This window comes from Anomaloglossus baeobatrachus, chromosome 3 (genome assembly GCF_048569485.1).
Source record: "Anomaloglossus baeobatrachus isolate aAnoBae1 chromosome 3, aAnoBae1.hap1, whole genome shotgun sequence".
Taxonomy (NCBI): domain Eukaryota; kingdom Metazoa; phylum Chordata; class Amphibia; order Anura; family Aromobatidae; genus Anomaloglossus; species Anomaloglossus baeobatrachus.
The window spans coordinates 680,662,448-680,683,331 of record NC_134355.1 but is presented as its reverse complement, the minus strand read 5'-3'; the positions used below and the strand labels follow the sequence as shown (position 1 = coordinate 680,683,331).

At 49.2% G+C, this 20,884-nt stretch overlaps 2 protein-coding genes across 2 annotated transcripts in view; one reads left to right on the top strand and one right to left on the bottom strand.

Annotated features, from left to right (window-relative positions):
* The window catches only part of LOC142297060 (uncharacterized), a 157,207-nt gene that overhangs the window by 95,920 nt on the left and 40,403 nt on the right, over nucleotides 1-20,884 (top strand). The window lies entirely within an intron of this gene.
* LOC142295769 (uncharacterized) overlaps nucleotides 6,606-20,884 on the bottom strand; it is a 15,375-nt gene continuing 1,096 nt past the window's right edge. The window contains exon 3 of the mRNA XM_075338856.1: nucleotides 6,606-7,240. Coding sequence (XP_075194971.1) covers nucleotides 6,624-7,240 — 617 coding nt within the window. The 3' untranslated portion in view covers nucleotides 6,606-6,623. The remainder of the gene's footprint in view (nucleotides 7,241-20,884) is intronic.

Sequence of the window (20,884 nt, the reverse complement as noted above, 5' to 3'; positions counted from 1 at the left end):
CCTGTACTGTGACATCACTGTGTGTATTATCCCTGTACTGTGACATCACTGTGTGTATTATCCCTGTACTGTGACATCGCTGTGTGTATTATCTCTGTACTGTGACATCACTGTGTGTATTATCCCTGTACTGTGACATCGCTGTGTGTATTATCCCTGCACTGTGACATCACTGTGTGTATATATCCCTGTACTGTGACCTCACTGTGTGTATTATCCCTGTACTGTGACATCACTGTGTGTATTATCCCTGTACTGTGACATCACTGTGTGTATTATCCCTGTACTGTGACATCACTGTGTGTATTATCCCTGTACTGTGACATCACTGTGTGTATTACCCCTGTACTGTGACATCACTGTGTGTATTATCCCTGTACTGTGACATCACTGTGTGTATTATCCCTGTGCGCGGCTCCGGTGGCGTCTGACAGATCCGCTAATCACCCCGATCTCTCCTGACCTCGCTGAATCGATCTGGCGGTGTAATCACAGGAAATCATCACGTCTGCTGCAGCAGGGAATATCTCAGCTCTTCACCTAATTGTCATATTTCAGTGCTGCCGCGTGTGAATGGGGCTGTGATCTCATTAGGCCTCCAGAACAGATGATCACGAGGAATCTTCTTCTTGTCGGATCGATCTGCAGGCTCTGCCGTCATCATCATCATCATCATCATCGCTCTGCTGTCATCATCATCATCATCATCATCACCGTTCTGACAATATTTGCTGCGTCTTTAAAAGTTAAGGGCATCTGTGAGATTGGCAGAAAATAGCTGCAATACCAGATGTGACCAGTGTACAAGGGGGCGCTGTTATTCAACGCAATCTAATCATGTGTGACTAATGTCGGACAACAGCATTTTATAGGGAAAAGCACGGAGAGGCCCTAAAAGATCCCACCATATCCTAGCAGTTTGCCACAAATGTATTTGATAAGACAACCCCTTGAAGGTTACGTCCCTGGTGGTCTCAGCTAAGGATTTAAAGTGGTTGTCCAATTGGATGGAGGTTTTTTTTGAGAAATAGCGCCACTCATGTTCACAGGTTGGGTCTGGTATTGCACCATAGAGCCTTTGAAGTGAATGGGAATGAGCTGCAATACCACTGATGACCTAGGGACAGGTGTGGCGCTGTGGTTTTTCCAATCATGAATAACCCATAAGTACAGAGAGAATATCCCATACCACTGCTTCCCACCTTGTGCCATTCTCCATGCACTACCAGTTCCGTCCAGTATAGCAGGGGGGCGCTTGTGTGCCCTGCACAACCTCCAGTGCACTTCCAGGCAAATGTCATAGATTGTCTAATTGGTGTTTACAATTAAACCGATTCTATTATATCACCACTGGATGGCAATATTATATGAGCACTGTATGGTATTTTATATGAGCACTGTATGGCAGTATTATATAAACACTGTATGGTAGTATTATATGAGCACTGTATGGCAGTATTGTATGAGCACAGTATGGCAGTATTATATTAACACTGTATGGCAGTATGGTATGAGCACTGTATGGCAGTATTGTATGAGCACTGTATGGCACTATTATATGAGCACTGTATGGCAGAATTACATGAGCATTGTATGGCAGTACTATATGAGCACTGTATAGCAGTATTATATGAGCACTTAACGCCAGAATTATTTGAGCACTGTATGGCAGAATTATATGAGCATCGTATGGCAGTATTATATGAGTACTTAATTATATGAGCATTATATGAGCACTGTATGACAGTATGATATGAGCAGTGTATGACAGTATTATATGAGCACTGGATGGCACTATTATATGAGCACTGGATGGCAGTATTATATGAGCACTGGATGGCAGTATTATATGAGCAATGGATGGCAGTATGATATGAGCAGTGTATGACAGTATGATATGAGCTGTGTATGACAGTATTATATGAGTACTTAATGGTAGTATTATATGAGTACTGTATGACAGTATGATATGAGCAGTGTATGACAGTATTATATGAGCACTGTATGACAGTATTATATGAGCACTGTATGACAGTATTATATGAGCACCATTTGGCAGTATTATCTGAGCACTGGATGGCAGTAGTATATGAGCACTGGATCGCAGTCTTATTTCTGGAGAATGTATGACATATACTTTCCGATACCACACACAACCGCTGAATTAGGAAAAAAAAGAATAGATCTGGTAAATTACATGATAATTGTTCATTCCGTGAATAAAGCAACATGTGGGGTGAACTGCGCACAACGCCGGCCCTGGGGGGCCACAAAGAAGCTTCATTTCTCCAAATCATTTCTCTTTGCTGTCTGCCGGAGCAAACATTCATTATCAAGTTGTTGAAAATCTGAATAAGTAACCAGCGCATAAATTAACAGACGGTATTATCAGGATGCAATATAATTACTGATATCTCTGCCCAGAACAAGTGCATTATACACACAGCACTGGGGTCATCTGTACCCGGGATCAGCTACAAAGCAGCAACAGCCGAAGAGAACAGCAGATAGCATTTATTACATAGGGGCAGTATTATAGTAGTTATATTCTTGTACATAGGGGCAGTATTATAGTAGTTATATTCTTGTACATAGGGGGCAGTATTATAGTAGTTATATTCTTGTACATAGGGGGCAGTATTATAGTAGTTATATTCTTGTACATAGGGGGCAGTATTATAGTAGTAATATTCTTGCACATAGCGGGCAGTATTATAGTAGTTATATTCTTGTACATAGGGGGCAAATTATAGTAGTTATATTCTTGTACATAGGGGGCAGTATTATAGTAGTTATATTCTTGTACATAGGAGCAGTATTATAGTAGTTATATTCTTGTACATAGGGGCAGTATTATAGTAGTTATATTCTTGTACATAGGGGCAGTATTATAGTAGTTATATTCTTGTACATAGGAGCAGTATTATAGTAGTTATATTCTTGTACATAGGGGCAGTATTATAGTAGTTATATTCTTGTATATAGGAGGCAGTATTATAGTAGTTATATTCTTGTACATAGGGGCAGTATTATAGTAGTTATATTCTTGTACATAGGGGGCAGTATTATAGTAGTTATATTCTTGTACAGAGGGGCAGTATTATAGTAGTTATATTCTTGTACATAGAGGGCAGTATTATAGTAGTTATATTCTTGTACATAGCGGACAGTATTATAGTAGTTATATTCTTGTACATAGGGGGCAGTATTATAGTACTTATATTCTTGTACATAGGAGCAGTATTATAGTAGTTATATTCTTGTACATAGGGGGCAGTATTATAGTAGTTATATTCTTGTACATAGGGGGCAGTATTATAGTAGTTATGTTCTTGTACATAGGAGCAGTATTATAGTAGTTATATTCTTGTACATAGGGGCAGTATTATAGTAGTTATATTCTTGTACATAGGAGCAGTTTTATAGTAGTTATATTCTTGTATATAGAGGCAGTATTATAGTAGTTATATTCTTGTACATAGGGGCAGTATTATTTTAGTTATATTCTTGTACATAGGGGCAGTATTATAGTAGTTATATTCTTGTACATAGGAGCAGTATTATAGTAGTTATATTCTTGTACATAGGAGCAGTATTATAGTAGTTATATTCTTGTACATAGGGGCAGTATTATAGTAGTTATATTCTTGTACATAGGGGCAGTATTATAGTAGTTATATTCTTGTGCATAGGGGCAGTATTATTTTAGTTATATTCTAGTACATAGGGGCAGTATTATTTTAGTTATATTCTTGTACATAGGGGCAGTATTATTTTAGTTATATTCTTGTACATGGTTTCTTAATTGATGTATTTTCTTTCTTATTTGCTTTATACAAAGAGACATCAGGTGACTGGATGTTCCCTTTTTTTGTATTGGGCATCCTGTATATACACCCCCTATATATCATATATCATATTGTGGTTGTACATCTGTAATCTTTCCTGATGGAGGAGCTGTGACTACCAAAAGTGTAGAAATAAAATAAAGTTTCTTCATCTGCAGACTTTCTGCTTGTCTGCTGGATACCTTTTGGATGACAATGACATGTTGCAGGAGACCCATCACAGTAACTCTCTGCTTTTTTAAGATGGAGGAATTTGTCTTCCTATGCCGACTATAGCTTTTCACTACACCGGTCTGTGTGCTGCTGATTTCCAGTCTGGTGATTTGCTGCGTATTGCTTGGTGTGCTGTGGAATTCCTCCTGTCATCTAATTATTTCCTCTCTTCTTTAGTTTTCCTCCTTATCGCTTGTTGTCTGATTACTCTGTGTGAGCGTGCTGTGTGATAGAGAGCTGGTTTTCCCTGTTAGTTTTCACAGTCCTGTCCTCCTTCCCTCCAGGTGCAGTGTGCATGAGTTTTGGTTCTTTCCCCTGTCTGTGTTATTTGTGGGGTTTGCTTCTCCAGTCCTGGTTTTCTCTTGGGGTGGTGGGAAAGGGGGTGTAAGATCTGGAGTTAGGGACACACTGGGGGCCCAGACCTAGCTACCATCATGCTTACCTCTGGGATAAGAGATAGTTTAGGGTCTTTAGTTTGAGGGTCAGCCTAGAGGTCTATATTCTGTTACCCGGATTCTCTGTGATACTGGGGTTGTGAGGAAGGAGGTACTAGATCAGGGCTGGTCAGAAGCAGGGGTAGTAAGGTGCACCAGACATCATCACCCTTAGGAGTATTTCTGGGATCAGGGACAGCTAGAGCCCCCCTAGACTGAGGGTCAGCTTAGAGGTCCATATTCTGTTACCCAGATTTTCCGATACACTGGTGTTATGAACTGGTAACTGTGGACGATCACAAAAAATCCCATTAATCATGAAAATACAAAAACCACAAGAGTAGTTGGAAACGAAGCTGATCGCAATCCCCTATCTGTCAGACAACACTAGAAATAGCAGTGGGATGTTCCTAACACACCTAGACACCTCATCACTGCCGGAGAAAGTTGCTACACCTCAAAGATACAAGTGAGGAATCCTAACTTGCCTCAGAGCAGTCCCCAAAGAAATAGCAAGCCCCCAACATGTAACGACGGTGATGTAAGAAAACACAATACACAGATAGAAAATATAGATTAGCAAAGGTGAGGCCCGACTTACTAGATACAACAGGACAGGACAGGAATGATAACTGATTGCGGCCAGCAAAATACCCTGCAAAAAAAAACAAACAAACTCCTGATAGAAAAAAAGACCTAAGACCACATGGTCTTTCCCCCACTACTGTATATCAGGTATTCTTGTGCCAGACACTTTAAACAGAACTGCAAATATAATGGGAAGAAACAAAATTACAGAACAAATAAAATACAAAAGTTCAAATAATCATAATCAGAACAAGGAGAAACTCCCTTTCTGGCTGAAGGAACTGCCCTCTCAAAAATAGCAGAGAGCCAGATCCTCACATGCAAGAAAACAAACAAAGAACAAATGGAAAAACAACAAAAAACACCCGTAGGTGCAAAACCAGCAATTAGGAAAAGAAAACGTGCAGACTTATCTGGAGTGGATTCTGGCGCAGGATAAATAGAGGAAACTGAAGGACAAACTCCCAGCCATCTTCAGAGACAACAGCAAACATTTATCACTGGCAGCAGCAAAGCAGAAACTGCTTTCCTATATACACCAGGCTGGTCAGCAATAGGACTTCCTGGATTCCCAATTAATACCACCACCTGTTTGAGTCACAGATTCAGACTCAGCTTCGTTAGCATTCCTGGCCACCAGAGGGAGCTCCACACCAGTACCCACTCGGATGACATTCACAACAACTGGTGTAGGGGAAGAGGTACTAGATCAGGGCTGGTCAGGAACAGGGGTAGGAAGGTGGCCCAGAAATTATCACCGTCAGGAGAATCTCTGGGATCAGGGACAGCTAGGCACCCCTATCCTGAGGGCCAGTTTAGAGGTCCATATTCTGTTACTCAGATTCTCTGTGATACTGGGGTAGGGAGGAAAGAGGTACTAGATCAGGACTGGTCAAGAGCAGGGGAAGGAAGGCGGCCCAGACATCATGACCTTCAGGAGTATCTCCGGCATCAGGGACAGCTAGGAACCCCTATCCTGAGGGTCAGTTTAGAGGTCCATATTCTGTTACCCAGATTCTCTGTGACACTGGGGTAGGGAGGAAAGAGGTAGTAGATCAGGGCTGGTCAAGAGCAGGGGAAGGAAGGCGGCCCAGACATCCTCACCTTCAGGAGTATTTCTGGGATCAGATACAGCAGGGACACCCCTAGCCTGAGGATTAGTTTAGTAGGCCACGATTATCCCCTGTTACCCCGCGATTGGGATACCATGGGCCGCATGAATGCATTTTCCTGTTCAAACCACATACAGGATATACGGCAGTGTTCCTCAACTCTAGTCCTCAAGAGCCACCAACCGGGCAGATTTTCCGGATTTCCTTAGCATTGCACAGGTGATGGTAATACTAAGGAAATTCTGAGAACATGCCCTGCTGGTGGCTCCAGAGGACTGGAGATGGGAACCCTGAGATCGGGGGTTTTTGTCAACCATCGCAGGAGCCCCCACGGGTGCCGATCACCAAACCCCATGACCCTTTAACACCAAAAAAAATTATAGTGATCTATCTATACAGATATTGGATGGAAAGACTTTTAATAATCATTAAATGTGGGACATTTTGTGTCTTTTAGAATGACGTAAACCCTTAGCGTCAGAGGATCTTGTCTTCATAGCCCCATAACCTCTCTTGGATTTCCTTACAGCGGACGGGCCTGGTTTGGCACGCCGGTTGGTAGACTTATCTGCCAGGCAGGGTTCATGCTTTGCCATGAGCTCCTGGAGTAAGTGGACTCCTCTTTGGAGGGTTTGGGTGGTCTCTGAGGCGGTGGTAATCATCTCCTTCTGGAGCTCCTGCATCCTGGTGGTGAGGAACCTCATGGTGTGGTCACATTCTATCATGCCATAAACTAAGTGTAGCACTGATATATGGAGGTGGGCCACTTCTGATTTGATTCCGGCTAAGCCCCTTTCCAGCACATTGGGTAGATGCGTCGGCTGGACGTGGCCGTGTGCTTCATGTGGATCTCTATCCAGATAGTTGGTTCTCTCCTCAGAATCTGTCCATGTCCCGTCTCCCACCACTGGATGGAAGACACTATTTTTTCCATCACCGGGAACATCTTCCACAGAAGAGACGTCTGAATAACTTGTACGACGAACTTCATGTAATAATTTCATCATCTCTGACCAATCATTGGTGGTGTCCTTCTGATCAGGAGCTATGGAAGAAAAATGATAGACTATGTGATATCACTAAGTACTAGGGGCCATAAAATTGGATACATCCTAACCACACAGATTTTTTTTATCAAAATAAGCTCAAAATTCAGTGTCAAATTCTTAAATCTTAGTAATTTCCTAAGCATCATGCACTTCACCTAACTTACTAACATGCTAGTGCTTCACGGCCAGACTCGGACTGGCCCACAGGAGAGACGGAGAATCCTCTGGTGGGCCCCTTTACAGTATTATGTCACTCGGACTGGCCCACAGGAGAGGCGGAGAATCCTCTGGTGGGTCCCTTTACAGTATTATTTCACTCGGACTGGCCCACAGGAGAGTCGGCGAATCCTCTGGTGGGCCCCTTTGCAGTATTATGTCACTCGGACTGGCCCACAGGAGAGACGGAGAATCCTCTGGTGGGCCCCTTTACAGTATTATGTCACTCGGACTGGCCCACAGGAGAGGCGGAGAATCCTCTGGTGGGCCCCTTTGCAGTATTATTTCACTCGGACTGGCCCACAGGAGAGCCGGAGAATCCTCTGGTGGGCCCCTTTGCAGTATTATGTCACTTGGACTGGCCCACAGGAGAGCCGGAGAATCCTCTGGTGGGCTCCTTTGCAGTATTATGTCACTTGGACTGGCCCACAGGAGAGACGGAGAATCCTCTGGTGGGCCCCTTTGCAGTATTATGTCACTTGGACTGGCCCACAGGAGAGACGGAGAATCCTCTGGTGGGCCCCTTTGCAGTATTATGTCACTTGGACTGGCCCACAGGAGAGTCGGCGAATCCTCTGGTGGGCCCCTTTGCAGTATTATGTCACTCGGACTGGCCCACAGGAGAGGCGGAGAATCCACTGGTGGGCCCCTTTGCAGTATTATGTCACTCGGACTGGCCCACAGGAGAGGCGGAGAATCCACTGGTGGGCTCCTTTGCAGTATTATGTCACTCGGACTGGCCCACAGGAGAGGCGGAGAATCCTCTGGTGGGCCCCTTTGCAGTATTATTTTACTTGGACTGGCCCACAGGAAAGCCAGAAAATCCTCTGGTGGGCCCCTTTGTAGTATTTTGTCACTCGGACTGGCCCACAGGAGAGACGGAGAATCCTCTGGTGGGCCCCTTTGCAGTATTATGTCACTCGGACTGGCCCACAGGAGAGCCGGAGAATCCTCTGGTGGGCCCCTTTACAGTATTATGTCACTCGGACTGGCCCACAGGAGAGGCGGAGAATCCTCTGGTGGGCCCCTTTGCAGTATTATTTCACTCGGACTGGCCCACAGGAGAGACGGAGAATCCTCTGGTGGGCTCCTTTGCAGTATTATGTCACTCGGACTGGCCCACAGGAGAGCCGGAGAATCCTCTGGTGGGCCCCTTTGCAGTATTATGTCACTCGGACTGGCCCACAGGAGAGACGGAGAATCCTCTGGTGGGCCCCTTTGCAGTATTATGTCACTTGGACTGGCCCACAGGAAAGACGGAGAATCCTCTGGTGGGCCCCTTTGCAGTATTATTTCACTCGGACTGGCCCACAGGAGAGGCGGAGAATCCTCTGGTGGGCCCCTTTACAGTATTATGTCACTCGGACTGGCCCACAGGAGAGGCGGAGAATCCTCTGGTGGGCCCCTTTACAGTATTATGTCACTCGGACTGGCCCACAGGAGAGATGGAGAATCCTCTGGTGGGCCCCTTTACAGTATTATGTCACTCGGACTGGCCCACAGGAGAGGCGGAGAATCCTCTGGTGGGCCCCTTTGCAGTATTATGTCACTTGGACTGGCCCACAGGAGAGCCGGAGAATCCTCTGGTGGGCCCCTTTGTAGTATTTTGTCTCTCGGACTGGCCCACAGGAGAGCCGGAGAATCCTCTGGTGGGCCCCTTTGCAGTATTATTTCACTCGGACTGGCCCACAGGAGAGACGGAGAATCCTCTGGTGAGCCCCTTTACAGTAGTATATTACTTAGACTGGCCCACAGGAGAGACGGAGAATCCTCTGGTGGGCCCCTTTGCAGTATTATGTCACTTGGACTGGCCCACAGGAAAGACGGAGAATCCTCTGGTGGGCTCCTTTGCAGTATTATGTCACTCGGACTGGCCCACAGGAGAGGCAGAGAATCCTCTGGTGGGCCCCTTTGCAGTATTATTTCACTCGGACTGGCCCACAGGAGAGGCGGAGAATCCTCTGGTGGGCCCCTTTGCAGTATTATGTCACTCGGACTGGCCCACAGGAGAGCCGGAGAATCCTCTGGTGGGCCCTTTGCAGTATTATTTTACTTGGACTGGCCCACAGGAAAGCCAGAAAATCCTCTGGTGGGCCCCTTTGTAGTATTTTGTCACTCGGACTGGCCCACAGGAGAGCCGGAGAATCCTCTGGTGGGCCCCTTTGTAGTATTTTGTCACTCGGACTGGCCCACAGGAGAGGCGGAGAATCCTCTGGTGGGCCCCTTTGCAGTATTATTTCACTCGGACTGGCCCACAGGAGAGCCGGAGAATCCTCTGGTGGGCCCTTTGCAGTATTATTTTACTTGGACTGGCCCACAGGAAAGCCAGAAAATCCTCTGGTGGGCCCCTTTGTAGTATTTTGTCACTCGGACTGGCCCACAGGAGAGCCGGAGAATCCTCTGGTGGGCCCCTTTGTAGTATTTTGTCACTCGGACTGGCCCACAGGAGAGGCGGAGAATCCTCTGGTGGGCCCCTTTGCAGTATTATGTCACTCGGACTGGCCCACAGGAGAGGCGGAGAATCCTCTGGTGGGCCCCTTTGCAGTATTATGTCACTCGGACTGGCCCACAGGAGAGGCGGAGAATCCTCTGGTGGGCCCCTTTACAGTATTATGTCACTCGGACTGGCCCACAGGAGAGGCGGAGAATCCTCTGGTGGGTTCCTTTGCAGTATTATGTCACTCGGACTGGCCCACAGGAGAGCCGGAGAATCCTCTGGTGGGCCCCTTTGCAGTATTATTTCACTCGGACTGGCCCACAGGAGAGGCGGAGAATCCTCTGGTGGGTTCCTTTGCAGTATTATGTCACTCGGACTGGCCCACAGGAGAGCCGGAGAATCCTCTGGTGGGCCCCTTTACAGTAGTATATTACTTAGACTGGCCCACAGGAGAGCCGGAGAATCCTCTGGTGGGTTCCTTTGCAGTATTATGTCACTCGGACTGGCCCACAGGAGAGCCGGAGAATCCTCTGGTGGGTTCCTTTGCAGTATTATGTCACTCGGACTAGCCCACAGGAGAGCCGGAGAATCCTCTGGTGGGTTCCTTTGCAGTATTATGTCACTCGGACTGGCCCACAGGAGAGCCGGAGAATCCTCTGGTGGGTTCCTTTGCAGTATTATGTCACTCGGACTGGCCCACAGGAGAGACGGAGAATCCACTGGTGGGCTCCTTTGCAGTATTATTTCACTCGGACTGGCCCACAGGAGAGCCGGAGAATCCTCTGGTGGGCCCCTTTGCAGTATTATTTCACTCGGACTGGCCCACAGGAGAGACGGAGAATCCACTGGTGGGCCCCTTTGCAGTATTATTTCACTCGGACTGGCCCACAGGAGAGACGGAGAATCCACTGGTGGGCCCCTTTGCAGTATTATTTCACTCGGACTGGCCCACAGGAGAGACGGAGAATCCTCTGGTGGGCCCCTTTGCAGTATTATGTCACTCGGACTGGCCCAAACTTGCTCCCACTCGGTAACTTCTAGTCAGTGGTGGAGACACAGGTGAGGGGCCCCGAAACAGGAACCAGACAGAGGTCCCTCTTTGTGTCTGTGACAGAAGCTTCTTCCCGCCTTGGAGGTGAAGTGGCCCCCTGACCTCTTGGCCCCTTGTGTGGCCACACAGGTTGTTCTTTGTGTATGTTTTCCCCGGCAGAGAAGGGGGCTGGCTTAGTCATTGAATGAGATGACTAGTCCACCCCAGCATCTGGTCATGGACCTTCACAGCAAAAGGTGTCCTGTGTCCGGCACGGAGCAGAGGAGAACATACCTGGACTTGGGGCTGGAGCTGGTAGATTCAGATTTGGGCACCTTTATAGGGGACTACTTTGCACACATATGCTGCAGAACAGGCTGTCAATCACGATGGAGGAGGTGGGATCAAACACTGCTTCGGTGGCTTTTCATCTTTTGAAAAAGCCGGCCGCTCATTATTCCATCTCGTATTCCCTGTTTTCCCCGCCCACCGGCGCCTATGATTGGTTGCAGTCAGACACGCCCCCACGCTGAGTGACAGCTGTCTCACTGCAACCAATCACAGCCGCCGGTAGTTCGGTCTATATCGTGCAGTAAATTAAATAAATAAATAATTAAAAAAAAACGGCGTGCGGTCCCCCCCCAATTTTGATACCAGCCAAGATAAAGCCACACGGGTGAAGGCTGGTATTCTCAGGATGGGGAGCCCCACGTTATGGGGAGCCCACCACCCTAACAATATCAGCCAGCAGCCACCCGGAATTGCCGCATCCATTAGATGCGACAGTTCCGAGACTGTACTCGGCTCATCCCGAATTGCCCTGGTGCGGTGGCAATCGAGGTAATAAGGAGTTAATGGTAGCCCATAGCTGCCACTAAGTCCTAGGTTAATCATGTCAGGCGTCTCCCCGAGATATCTTCCATGATTAACCTGTAAGTTAAAGAAAATAAACACACACAACGAAAAATCCTTTATTTGAAATAAATGACAAAGAAACACCCTCTTTCACCACTTTATTCAAGACCCCAAATACCTCTCCAGGTCCGACATAATCCACAGAGGTCCCACAACGCTTTCAGCTCTGCTACATGAAGCTGACATAGAGCGGTCACAGACCACGACCACTCTCTGTGAGCTCCCCGCAGCAACTGAAGTGAGTCACGCTATCAGCGATGACGTCACTCAGGTTACCCGCGGCCACAGATCTCAGCGGGAGAACTTCAGCTGTGGTGCTTCTCACTGCGGTCACTCAGGGGATTTGCGGTCACCGGTGAGACCTTCACCGGTAACCGAAAATCAGGCCATGACACACAGACAGAGCCGCGGGATGACAATGAAGTCGGGTGAAGTTCATCCGACTTCATTCTGATCGCGCGGATCTGTCTGTGTCTGCTGTCAGCGGCTATTCAGCTCTGCTACATGGCTCTGTCTGTGTCTGCTGTCAGCGGCTATTCAGCTCTGCTACATGGCTCTGTCTGTGTCTGCTGTCAGCGGCTATTCAGCTCTGCTACATGGCTCTGTCTGTGTCTGCTGTCAGCGACCATTCAGCTCTGCTACATGGCTCTGCCTGTGTCTGCTGTCAGTGGCTATTCAGCTCTGCTACATGGCTCTGTCTGTGTCTGCTGTCAGCGGCCATTCAGCTCTGCTACATGGCTCTGTCTGTGTCTGCTGTCAGCGGCCATTCAGCTCTGCTACATGGCTCTGTCTGTGTCTGCTGTCAGTGGCTATTCAGCTCTGCTACATGGCTCTGTCTGTGTCTGCTGTCAGCGGCCATTCAGCTCTGCTACATGGCTCTGTCTGTGTCTGCTGTCAGCGGCCATTCAGCTCTGCTACATGGCTCTGTCTATGTCTGCTGTCAGTGGCTATTCAGCTCTGCTACATGGCTCTGTCTGTGTCTGCTGTCAGCGGCTATTCAGCTCTGCTACATGGCTCTGTCTGTGTCTGCTGTCAGCGACCATTCAGCTCTGCTACATGGCTCTGTCTATGTCTGCTGTCAGTGGCTATTCAGCTCTGCTACATGGCTCTGTCTGTGTCTGCTGTCAGCGGCCATTCAGCTCTGCTACATGGCTCTGTCTGTGTCTGCTGTCAGCGGCCATTCAGCTCTGCTACATGGCTCTGTCTGTGTCTGCTGTCAGCAGCCATTCAGCACTGCTACATGGCTCTGTCTGTGTCTGCTGTCAGTGGCTATTCAGCTCTGCTACATGGCTCTGTCTGTGTTAGCTGTCAGCGGCCATTCAGCTCTGCTACATGGCTCTGTCTGTGTCTGCTGTCAGCGGCCATTCAGCTCTGCTACATGGCTCTGTCTGTGTCTGCTGTCAGCGGCTATTCAGCTCTGCTACATGGCTCTGTCTGTGGCTGCTGTCAGTGGCTATTCAGCTCTGCTACATGGCTCTGTCTGTGTCTGCTGTCAGCGGCCATTCAGCTCTGCTACATGGCTCTGTCTGTGTCTGCTGTCAGTGGCTATTCAGCTCTGCTACATGGCTCTGTCTGTGTCTGCTGTCAGTGGCTATTCAGCTCTGCTACATGGCTCTGTCTGTGTCTGCTGTCAGCGGCTATTCAGCTCTGCTACATGGCTCTGTCTGTGTCTGCTGTCAGCGGCTATTCAGCTCTGCTACATGGCTCTGTCTGTGTCTGCTGTCAGTGGCTATTCAGCTCTGCTACATGGCTCTGTCTGTGTCTGCTGTCAGCGGCTATTTAGCTCTGCTACATGGCTCTGTCTGTGTCTTCTTTCAGCGGCTATTCAGCTCTGCTACATGGCTCTGTCTGTGTCTGCTGTCAGTGGCTATTCAGCTCTGCTACATGGCTCTGTCTGTGTCTGCTGTCAGCGGCTATTCAGCTCTGCTACATGGATCTGTCTGTGTCTGCTGTCAGCGGCTATTCAGCTCTGCTACATGGCTCTCTGTGTCTGCTGTCAGCGGCCATTCAGCTCTGCTACATGGCTCTGTCTGTGTCTGCTGTCAGTGGCTATTCAGCTCTGCTACATGGCTCTGTCTGTGTCTGCGGTCAGCGGTCATTCAGCTCTGCTACATGGCTCTGTCTGTGTCTGCTGTCAGCGGCTATTCAGCTCTGCTACATGGCTCTGTCTGTGTCTGCTGTCAGCGGCCATTCAGCTCTGCTACATGGATCTGTCTGTGTCTGCTGTCAGTGGCTATTCAGCTCTGCTACATGGATCTGTCTGTGTCTGCTGTCAGCGGCTATTCAGCTCTGCTACATGGCTCTCTGTGTCTGCTGTCAGCGGCCATTCAGCTCTGCTACATGGCTCTGTCTGTGTCTGCTGTCAGCGGCTATTCAGCTCTGCTACACGGCTCTGTCTGTGTCTGCTGTCAGTGGCCATTCAGCTCTGCTACATGGCTCTGTCTGTGTCTGCTGTCAGTGGCTATTCAGCTCTGCTACATGGCTCTGTCTGTGTCTGCTGTCAGCGGCTATTCAGCTCTGCTACATGGCTCTGTCTGTGTCTGCTGTCAGCGGCTATTCAGCTCTGCTACATGGCTCTGTCTGTGTCTGCTGTCAGTGGCTATTCAGCTCTGCTACATGGCTCTGTCTGTGTCTGCTGTCAGCGGCTATTTAGCTCTGCTACATGGCTCTGTCTGTGTCTGCTTTCAGCGGCTATTCAGCTCTGCTACATGGCTCTGTCTGTGTCTGCTGTCAGTGGCTATTCAGCTCTGCTACATGGCTCTGTCTGTGTCTGCTGTCAGCGGCTATTCAGCTCTGCTACATGGATCTGTCTGTGTCTGCTGTCAGCGGCTATTCAGCTCTGCTACATGGCTCTCTGTGTCTGCTGTCAGCGGCCATTCAGCTCTGCTACATGGCTCTGTCTGTGTCTGCTGTCAGTGGCTATTCAGCTCTGCTACATGGCTCTGTCTGTGTCTGCGGTCAGCGGTCATTCAGCTCTGCTACATGGCTCTGTCTGTGTCTGCTGTCAGCGGCTATTCAGCTCTGCTACATGGCTCTGTCTGTGTCTGCTGTCAGCGGCCATTCAGCTCTGCTACATGGATCTGTCTGTGTCTGCTGTCAGTGGCTATTCAGCTCTGCTACATGGATCTGTCTGTGTCTGCTGTCAGCGGCTATTCAGCTCTGCTACATGGCTCTCTGTGTCTGCTGTCAGCGGCTATTCAGCTCTGCTTCATGGCTCTGTCTGTGTCTGCTGTCAGCGGCTATTCAGCTCTGCTACATGGCTCTGTCTGTGTCTGCTGTCAGCGGCCATTCAGCTCTGCTACATGGCTCTGTCTATGTCTGCTGTCAGTGGCTATTCAGCTCTGCTACATGGCTCTGTCTGTGTCTGCTGTCAGCGGCTATTCAGCTCTGCTACATGGCTCTGTCTGTGTCTGCTGTCAGCGACCATTCAGCTCTGCTACATGGCTCTGTCTATGCTGTCAGTGGCTATTCAGCTCTGCTACATGGCTCTGTCTGTGTCTGCTGTCAGCGGCCATTCAGCTCTGCTACATGGCTCTGTCTGTGTCTGCTGTCAGCGGCCATTCAGCTCTGCTACATGGCTCTGTCTGTGTCTGCTGTCAGCAGCCATTCAGCACTGCTACATGGCTCTGTCTGTGTCTGCTGTCAGTGGCTATTCAGCTCTGCTACATGGCTCTGTCTGTGTTAGCTGTCAGCGGCCATTCAGCTCTGCTACATGGCTCTGTCTGTGTCTGCTGTCAGCGGCCATTCAGCTCTGCTACATGGCTCTGTCTGTGTCTGCTGTCAGCGGCTATTCAGCTCTGCTACATGGCTCTGTCTGTGGCTGCTGTCAGTGGCTATTCAGCTCTGCTACATGGCTCTGTCTGTGTCTGCTGTCAGCGGCCATTCAGCTCTGCTACATGGCTCTGTCTGTGTCTGCTGTCAGTGGCTATTCAGCTCTGCTACATGGCTCTGTCTGTGTCTGCTGTCAGTGGCTATTCAGCTCTGCTACATGGCTCTGTCTGTGTCTGCTGTCAGCGGCTATTCAGCTCTGCTACATGGCTCTGTCTGTGTCTGCTGTCAGCGGCTATTCAGCTCTGCTACATGGCTCTGTCTGTGTCTGCTGTCAGTGGCTATTCAGCTCTGCTACATGGCTCTGTCTGTGTCTGCTGTCAGTGGCTATTCAGCTCTGCTACATGGCTCTGTCTGTGTCTGCTGTCAGCGGCTATTTAGCTCTGCTACATGGCTCTGTCTGTGTCTGCTTTCAGCGGCTATTCAGCTCTGCTACATGGCTCTGTCTGTGTCTGCTGTCAGTGGCTATTCAGCTCTGCTACATGGCTCTGTCTGTGTCTGCTGTCAGCGGCTATTCAGCTCTGCTACATGGATCTGTCTGTGTCTGCTGTCAGCGGCTATTCAGCTCTGCTACATGGCTCTCTGTGTCTGCTGTCAGCGGCCATTCAGCTCTGCTACATGGCTCTGTCTGTGTCTGCTGTCAGTGGCTATTCAGCTCTGCTACATGGCTCTGTCTGTGTCTGCGGTCAGCGGTCATTCAGCTCTGCTACATGGCTCTGTCTGTGTCTGCTGTCAGCGGCTATTCAGCTCTGCTACATGGCTCTGTCTGTGTCTGCTGTCAGCGGCCATTCAGCTCTGCTACATGGATCTGTCTGTGTCTGCTGTCAGTGGCTATTCAGCTCTGCTACATGGATCTGTCTGTGTCTGCTGTCAGCGGCTATTCAGCTCTGCTACATGGCTCTCTGTGTCTGCTGTCAGCGGCCATTCAGCTCTGCTACATGGCTCTGTCTGTGTCTGCTGTCAGCGGCTATTCAGCTCTGCTACATGGCTCTGTCTGTGTCTGCTGTCAGCGGCTATTCAGCTCTGCTACACGGCTCTGTTTGTGTCTGCTGTCAGCGGCTATTCAGCTCTGCTACATGGCTCTGTCTATGTCTGCTGTCAGTGGCTATTCAGCTCTGCTACATGGCTCTGTCTGTGTCTGCTGTCAGCGGCCATTCAGCTCTGCTACATGGCTCTGTCTGTGTCTGCTGTCAGCGGCTATTCAGCTCTGCTACATGGCTCTGTCTGTGTCTGCTGTCAGCGGCTATTCAGCTCTGCTACATGGCTCTGTCTATGTCTGCTGTCAGTGGCTATTCAGCTCTGCTACATGGCTCTGTCTGTGTCTGCTGTCAGCGGCCATTCAGCTCTGCTACATGGCTCTGTCTGTGTCTGCTGTCAGCGGCTATTCAGCTCTGCTACATGGCTCTGTCTGTGTCTGCTGTCAGTGGCTATTCAGCTCTGCTACATGGCTCTGTCTGTGTCTGCTGTCAGTGGCCATTCAGCTCTGCTACATGGCTCTGTCTGTGTCTGCTGTCAGCGGCTATTCAGCTCTGCTACATGGCTCTGTCTGTGTCTGCTGTCAGCGGCTATTCAGCTCTGCTACATGGCTCTGTCTGTGTCTGCTGTCAGCGGCTATTCAGCTCTGCTACATGGCTCTGTCTGTGTCTGCTGTCAGTGGCTATTCAGCTCTGCTACATGGATCTGTCTGTGTCTGCTGTCAGCGGCTATTCAGCTCTGCTACATGGCTCTGTCTGTGTCTGCTGTCAGCGGCTATTCAGCTCTGCTACATGGCTCTGTCTGTGGCTGCTGTCAGCGGCTATTCAGCTCTGCTACATGGCTCTGTCTGTGTCTGCTGTCAGCGGCTATTCAGCTCTGCTACATGGCTCTGTCTGTGTCTGCTGTCAGTGGCTATTCAGCTCTGCTACATGGCTCTGTCTGTGTCTGCTGTCAGTGGCTATTCAGCTCTGCTACATGGCTCTGTCTGTGTCTGCTGTCAGTGGCTATTCAGCTCTGCTACATGGCTCTGTCTGTGTCTGCTGTCAGTGGCTATTCAGCTCTGCTACATGGCTCTGTCTGTGTCTGCTGTCAGTGGCTATTCAGCTCTGCTACATGGCTCTGTCTGTGTCTGCTGTCAGCGGCTATTCAGCTCTGCTACATGGCTCTGTCTGTGGCTGCTGTCAGTGGCTATTCAGCTCTGCTACATGGCTCTGTCTGTGTCTGCTGTCAGCGGCCATTCAGCTCTGCTACATGGCTCTGTCTGTGTCTGCTGTCAGTGGCTATTCAGCTCTGCTACATGGCTCTGTCTGTGTCTGCTGTCAGCGGCCATTCAGCTCTGCTACACGGCTCTGTCTGTGTCTGCTGTCAGTGGCTATTCAGCTCTGCTACATGGCTCTGTCTGTGTCTGCTGTCAGTGGCTATTCACCTCTGCTACATGGCTCTGTCTGTGTCTGCTGTCAGCGGCTATTCAGCTCTGCTACATGGCTCTGTCTGTGTCTGCTGTCAGTGGCTATTCAGCTCTGCTACATGGCTCTGTCTGTGTCTGCTGTCAGCGGCCATTCAGCTCTGCTACATGGCTCTGTCTGTGTCTGCTGTCAGTGGCTATTCAGCTCTGCTACATGGCTCTGTCTGTGTCTGCTGTCAGCGGCCATTCAGCTCTGCTACATGGCTCTGTCTGTGTCTGCTGTCAGCGGCTATTCAGCTCTGCTACATGGCTCTGTCTGTGTCTGCTGTCAGTGGCTATTCAGCTCTGCTACATGGCTCTGTCTGTGTCTGCTGTCAGCGGCTATTCAGCTCTGCTACATGGCTCTGTCTGTGTCTGCTGTCAGTGGCTATTCAGCTCTGCTACATGGCTCTGTCTGTGTCTGCTGTCAGCGGCTATTCAGCTCTGCTACATGGCTCTGTCTGTGTCTGCTGTCAGTGGCTATTCAGCTCTGCTACATGGCTCTGTCTGTGTCTGCTGTCAGCGGCTATTCAGCTCTGCTACATGGCTCTGTCTGTGTCTGCTGTCAGTGGCTATTCAGCTCTGCTACATGGCTCTGTCTGTGGCTGCTGTCAGTGGCTATTCAGCTCTGCTACATGGCTCTGTCTGTGTCTGCTGTCAGTGGCTATTCAGCTCTGCTACATGGCTCTGTCTGTGGCTGCTGTCAGCGGCTATTCAGCTCTGCTACATGGCTCTGTCTGTGTCTGCTGTCAGTGGCTATTCAGCTCTGCTACATGGCTCTGTCTGTGTCTGCTGTCAGCGGCCATTCAGCTCTGCTACATGGCTCTGTCTGTGTCTGCTGTCAGTGGCTATTCAGCTCTGCTACATGGCTCTGTCTGTGTCTGCTGTCAGCGGCCATTCAGCTCTGCTACATGGCTCTGTCTGTGTCTGCTGTCAGCGGCTATTCAGCTCTGCTACATGGCTCTGTCTGTGTCTGCTGTCAGTGGCTATTCAGCTCTGCTACATGGCTCTGTCTGTGTCTGCTGTCAGCGGCTATTCAGCTCTGCTACATGGCTCTGTCTGTGTCTGCTGTCAGTGGCTATTCAGCTCTGCTACATGGCTCTGTCTGTGTCTGCTGTCAGCGGCTATTCAGCTCTGCTACATGGCTCTGTCTGTGTCTGCTGTCAGTGGCTATTCAGCTCTGCTACATGGCTCTGTCTGTGTCTGCTGTCAGCGGCTATTCAGCTCTGCTACATGGCTCTGTCTGTGTCTGCTGTCAGTGGCTATTCAGCTCTGCTACATGGCTCTGTCTGTGGCTGCTGTCAGTGGCTATTCAGCTCTGCTACATGGCTCTGTCTGTGTCTGCTGTCAGTGGCTATTCAGCTCTGCTACATGGCTCTGTCTGTGGCTGCTGTCAGCGGCCATGTAGCAGAGCTGAATGGCAGATGACATAGCTGCTGAGAATAAAAACGGATCACACACGGATCACACACGGATTGCACACGGATCAGACACGGATTGCACACGGATTGCACACGGATTGCACACGGATTGCACACGGATCACACACGGATTGCACACGGACTGCAATCATGAGAAAAATCACAGAATCCCATCGCAGTTGCATTGCAGACGGATCAACACTCGGACAGAGCTCATGCTACTTTCTAGCATGAGAATCGGACCGATTTTCCAATCGCAAGTGTGACTCCAGCCTCATACTGAGAAACTAAAAGAGGGGACACCTGGAAAGGAGAAAGAGAATTACCCTGCAAAATCAGCCCATACATTGTGTGCAGAATTATTAGGCAAGTTGTATTTCAGAGGATTTTTTTTTTATTATTGATCACTATGTTCTCAATCACCCAAAAGACTCAAATATCAGCGCTTAATATTTTTGGCAGTTGGAGGGTTTTTTAGATTTGGCTATCTTAGGAGGAGATCTGTTTGTGCGGGTAACTATTACTGTGCAGAATTATTAGGCAACTTCATAAAAACCAAATCTATTCCCATCTCACTTGTTTATTTTCACCAGGTACACCAATATAACTGCACAACATTTAGAAATAAACATTTCTGACATGCAAAAACAAAACCCCCAAAAAATTAGTGACCAATATAGCCTCCTTTCTTTCTGATAACACTCAGCAGCCGACCATCCATAGATTCTGTCATTGCTTGATCTGTTTATGATCAATATTGCATGCAGCAGCCACCACAGCCTCCAGACACTGCTCCCAGAGGTGGACTGTTTCCCTCCATGTAGATCTCACATTTTATGAGGGACCACAGGTTCTCTATGGGGTTCAGATCAGGTGAACAAGGGGGCCATGTCATTATTTTTCATCTATTAGACCTTTACTGGCCAGCCACGCTGTGGAGTAGTTGGATGCATGTGATGGAGCATTGTCCTGCATGAAAATCATGTTTTTCTTGAACGATACCGACTTCTTCCTGTACCACTGCTTGAAGAAGTTGTCTTCCAGAAACTGGCAGTAGGTCTGGGAGTTGAGCTTCACTCCATCCTCAACCCGAAAAGGTCCCACAAGTTCATCTTTGATGATCCCAGCCCATACCAGTGCCCACCTCCACCTTGCTGGCGTCTGAGTCGGAGTGGCGCTCTCTGTCCTTTACTGATCCAGCCTCTGGCCCATCCATCTGCCCATCAAGAGTCACTCTCATTTCATCAGTCCATAAAACCTGTGAAGAATCAGTCTTCAGACATTTCTTGGCCCAGTCTTGAGGTTTTATCTCATGTTTCTTGGTCAGAGGTGGTGGTTTTCAGCCTTCCTTACCTTGGCCATGTCCCTGAGTAT